This window comes from Chenopodium album, chromosome 25 (genome assembly GCF_948465745.1).
Source record: "Chenopodium album chromosome 25, dcCheAlbu1.1, whole genome shotgun sequence".
NCBI classification, from domain to species: domain Eukaryota; kingdom Viridiplantae; phylum Streptophyta; class Magnoliopsida; order Caryophyllales; family Amaranthaceae; genus Chenopodium; species Chenopodium album.
In genome coordinates, this window is record NC_137858.1 from 11,880,192 (window position 1) to 11,884,711 (window position 4,520).

Consider the following 4,520-nt stretch of genomic DNA (forward strand, 5'->3'; position numbering starts at 1 on the left):
CATGGTTTTTCTTCGTCAATAGATTACAAGAGTACATGAAATGAGGTGCAATACAAGCAGCACAACACATCTTCTCTTTGCTTTATCAACATCGCAGAAAGCATCATTGCAGCATTTATCAGACCACCACAGAAAAGGCGAAAACTCTATTCAATCACCTATGTTGACAGAAGATAGAGGACTGAAGCAAAGAATTTATTCAGCTAAAAAACTATATATCCAAGCAGTGCACAAGCTATTAAGAGCATAAAACCTGAAAGTATCATCAGCACAGGCTAAATTAAGATGCAAAGAAGAGACTTGCACTATCCAAATAGCATTACTCTATTGACAAATGATAGCACCTTGCTTGAATGCTTGGTAAAATGTACTACAATTATTCTGTATTAACCAAATTTCATTGAAAATTGTGCCAACATTTACAGGTTAATACTGCTATTACTTATTCTATAACTTGATTATCAGTCCATAACAACAAGCTTATTATACTCTTCCCCAGAGATAGCAGCCTCCATAACAGCCTCAGGGCTAAGCTGATCCTCCTTTCCATCCAAGAATAACTTCATCATATTCTTCGAAAACCCGCTCACCAGCGCCACCCCTTGCTGGTTCTTTGCCACTGGTGTCGCCCTCGAGTCTCGAAGATTCCAAAACACAATCTCCGGCACAGCATTACCATACCCCTTTTCCTCATACTTCCTCTTAATCACCATATAGTCAGTCTCCCAAGGACAACTCGACGCTTGATCAAACTCCATATCACTAAACACAAACACCCTTTTGATCATCTTATCCTCAGGAAGATTACCCTGCACTGCAACACTCAGGATCAAATCAAACACCTTCTGAAAATCAGTATTCATCCCCCAATCCATATTTTGAATAAACTCAATCTTCGATTTCAGGCAATTCCCTTCAATCACATGAAGTTGAGGGTGTTCACTAAACGTGATCACCTTCCCTTTCCACGGCTCCTCGGACAAATCAGATAACAGCAGTCCAAGAGCAACACAGACCTCCATCGGAGTCCCGTGCATCGAACCCGAAACGTCACAAACAGCAAGACAATTGCTCAATTTCCCTTCCTTAGACAAGTCCTCCACCATCCTCTTCCACTGAAGCTCAGCAACCTCGCCGCCATCGCCGTCCTCCAATGCCGAAATAATCTCATGAGGAAGCAATGCACCAGCAGCAATCTTCGCCTTACCAGACTTAACCTTCTCCAAATACTCCTTAAACCTCTCCTCATCATGCTTCAGAAAATGCTCCTTATAATTCTTCATTGCAACCGAAGCAACCCTATTGTAAGGCAACTCATTCCACTTCCTCGCCGCCATGAACACCTCCGGAAGCTCCAATGCACGGCGCAGTGGCACCAACACGTCCTTCCGAAGCCGGTCTCGAACCCGGTAAGCGTAATGAGCCTCCTCCACAGCCTCATACTCATTATACTTCTCTCTTGAGAACACCTTCCTAGCAATGGCTTCAACGATCAAGGTTGCGCGGTCGAAAACCGAGTCTAATGATGGACACCATTTAGCCGCGAGGCTAATCTTATCCAGCTTCCCACCATTAAACATCTCAATATCATTAATCAAACAACCCGAAAAAAGATCCGAAATACGATCATGAAGAAACCGGTAATCCGGGTCACGGGTATACCGTTCAATCGCAGTTTTCGCCATTTCAGACTTCTTCTTGAGTCGAAGTTCACCGGCAACCTGCTTTTCTCTCTCCTGCTTCTCCTTCGAAATCATCGAATTCGAATTCGAATTCCCAGATTTCACCGTCTTCTTCATCTTCTTCCCACCCTTTTTCCCTGGTTTCTTGAACAACCCGCGATTCTCAAACGGGTCATTTTTAACCCGTTTCTTCATCTTGCGCACATGGGTCAAACCCAGAACCCGAAACAAAATCTCAGGAAAATCCTTGAAATACCCAAAATCAGCAAAACAAGGAAGATTACACGCAAGAGTTTTGGGGTGATTTTTATGGAGCCAAATCGCAGCAGTGTAAAACCCATTTTTGTCAGATTTCCCAGTACCTCGAACACCACGAAGATTACAGATGAGCTTCAAGGTGGTCAACGGGTCGTGGGCCCAAGCAAGATCGAGACGTTGAGTCAACGAATCAGCGGGTGTGCCGGGGACCACATGGAAGAAGAGGTCAAGACATGGGTTGCCTGAACTGAGAAAGGTGGCGGAGAAGTTCTCGGTGAACCCCATTAATGGCGGATTTTGTGGTGGTTGGTTGAGATTGTTGAAGTTTGCCACCATTGCATCGACGAATGGATCGCCGGAGCCGCCGTCAGCGGCGGTGGTTGCGGTGGTGGAGGGTGGGGGAGTTTGAGGGAGTGGTGGGCCAGTGAGAAATGGTGGGGCCATTTTTGCTGAGGTGAGGTGTGAGAGTTTGGAGTGAATGGAATTTGTTTTATAGGGATTTGTGAGTGTGTTTAAGCTTGGAGGCCACGTTTTTTTGAGTCGGTTTAATTTTGATTTTTGATGTTTATCTTATTGATTAAGGTTAAAATGGGAATATGGTTCCTCAAAAAAAAAAAAAAAAGAAGTTGGGATTCTTGGGAATATGTTTTTGAGGAAGTTTCCTGTCATTTTCTGATTCTCTTTTCTTATATTTGGGGACCAAGAATTGAAGAAATGGAAAGGGTTGGACTTTTATATGGGTTTTTGGTCCAATTGGAAAAGTATTGGGCTTATGTGTGGTTCATTAAAGGGATTTAGTGAATTTTCATAATATACATGACCAATGCAGTCCATTATGTGCGTGCACATTCGTGTATGTGTTTGTAAGTGTATGCGTGGATGATTGGAGGGTGGAGGAGAGGTCTGGGAGCAAAAAAACAAAGATCATGGAGCATTATTTACAGTTTTGCCGAGATCACCAGGTCATAAAAAGAGCAAATTCCCTCAGCGCGCAGCATAATTAAATGCTGGATGGGTTGATTTCAGTCCTGGATTGATCATATATACTGATAAGTGGCTGATCCTAGTTTAGTCCATCTCCATAAGATTTTTGTCAGAAGAATAAGAAAAAGCGATGAGCCAAATTGTAAAAAAGATGCTTGAACTTGCCTAAAATTCAGATGCTAAGGATTCACCTATCAACTTTCAAATAAGCATGATTCAGCATGTAACCTTTAATAGTTGTTTTGCAAGTAAAGTTATAAGGATTATTATGCAAGAACATTTTTTGGAATCTGGAATTTAAACTTGTTCATTAATATCTATAATCTGGATTTGTTATAATATGTGAGTGAAGATTGAAGCATCATATCAGTTGAATTTAGCTTCCAAGTATAGTGCTGGTATACTGAACTAGCCAGCAGCAGACTGTCAGATTGCAGGAGCATAGGGATTTAAGGAAGCTACTGACTACTTTGAATGCAGGACAAAGCACGGCTGAAACTACCAGTATTTTGACATATGTGCATCAGAGGCGCATTTCAGTCTGACCAATATCCACAGCAACTTCTAATTAACCTAAAAATGTTTTTCTGTGTGGTAAAAACACTTCAATGGCGTTGGATTTTAGTTCTTCAGAGCTGATTCCTGCAATCGAAAACAAGTTGTGTGCCGTGGCCTTAGAGAAAATACATCTTTACAGTAAATTATTTTACCTGCAAACATATATGAAGTACAGAAAGCCTTTTTGGCTCATCACTCATAAGGTAAGATCACATACTTCTGACTTCTGAGTTCTGACATCCCACACTCATCAGATTATATTGTATTAATGGTTAAGAGTGGCTTGATTATAAAATTGCCTTCCAGCTTTTAGGAAATTGCCACTAGTCTGCAAAAGAGCATTACAAACAGGAGCAATGATGATTTACGCCTCAGAAAACTGAAAAGAAGCGAAAAGATGAGGGATTGATCATTTTAAAACAAATATTCTAGGTAAAAGGAATTTCAGAAGAAAATAAGAAAGATGAAAGGCATCCCAAGCATTGGAAAACTTGTAGAATAGAATGAGCAAATTTTTTTATTAAATTGCCATGTATATGAAAAATTACAACAATATACATATTTATATGGAAGATGTTGATGGCCCTCCTGGCAAAAAAATCTAACCTTGTATATGACTTCTGCTAAATTAGATCATTTAAAATCAATGACTAACTACTCTATTCAGTAAATAAAATCTTTACAATTGAGAGATTTTCTGTTATCAAGTTGATAAAACATCTACAAGAACCTACATTCCTGTGTTAAACCCAGCTTAGAAACTCGTTACTTTCTTGCTGGGGTGTATAGAAGGCGAAAACATCTTCTCTTTTCCCCTTGGCTAAACCTTGCCATCAGAAGAAGGCAGTATTTTCCGTGATTGTACCATTGAGGAAGACAAAGTATTTACAGAATTTGTCCCTTTTGAAGGAGCCGAAGAATGAAAAGGAAATCTTTTAGGAAGCATCTGATCAAAGATTGCCTTTGGCAATCTTGATGATTCAGAGATGACAGAGAAAGAAAGAAGTAAGCTGATGATGAAGCAACTCTGCAACAAAG

General features: G+C 40.6%; 1 protein-coding gene across 1 annotated transcript; it reads right to left on the minus strand.

Moving 5' to 3' along the window:
* Positions 1 to 347: 347 nt before the first annotated feature.
* On the minus strand, positions 348 to 2,427 carry LOC145614357 (uncharacterized). Its single transcript, XM_081669407.1, has one exon. The coding sequence runs from the start codon at positions 2,382 to 2,384 to the stop codon at positions 462 to 464; it is 1,923 nt and encodes a 640-aa protein (XP_081525533.1). The 5' UTR covers positions 2,385 to 2,427; the 3' UTR covers positions 348 to 461.
* Between the last annotated feature and the right edge of the window lie 2,093 nt (positions 2,428 to 4,520).

Excerpts from the sequence above, each read along its gene's own strand:
- LOC145614357 (XM_081669407.1), bottom strand. The coding sequence starts at position 2,384 with ATGGCCCCACCATTTCTCACTGGCCCACCACTCCCTCAAACTCCCCCA.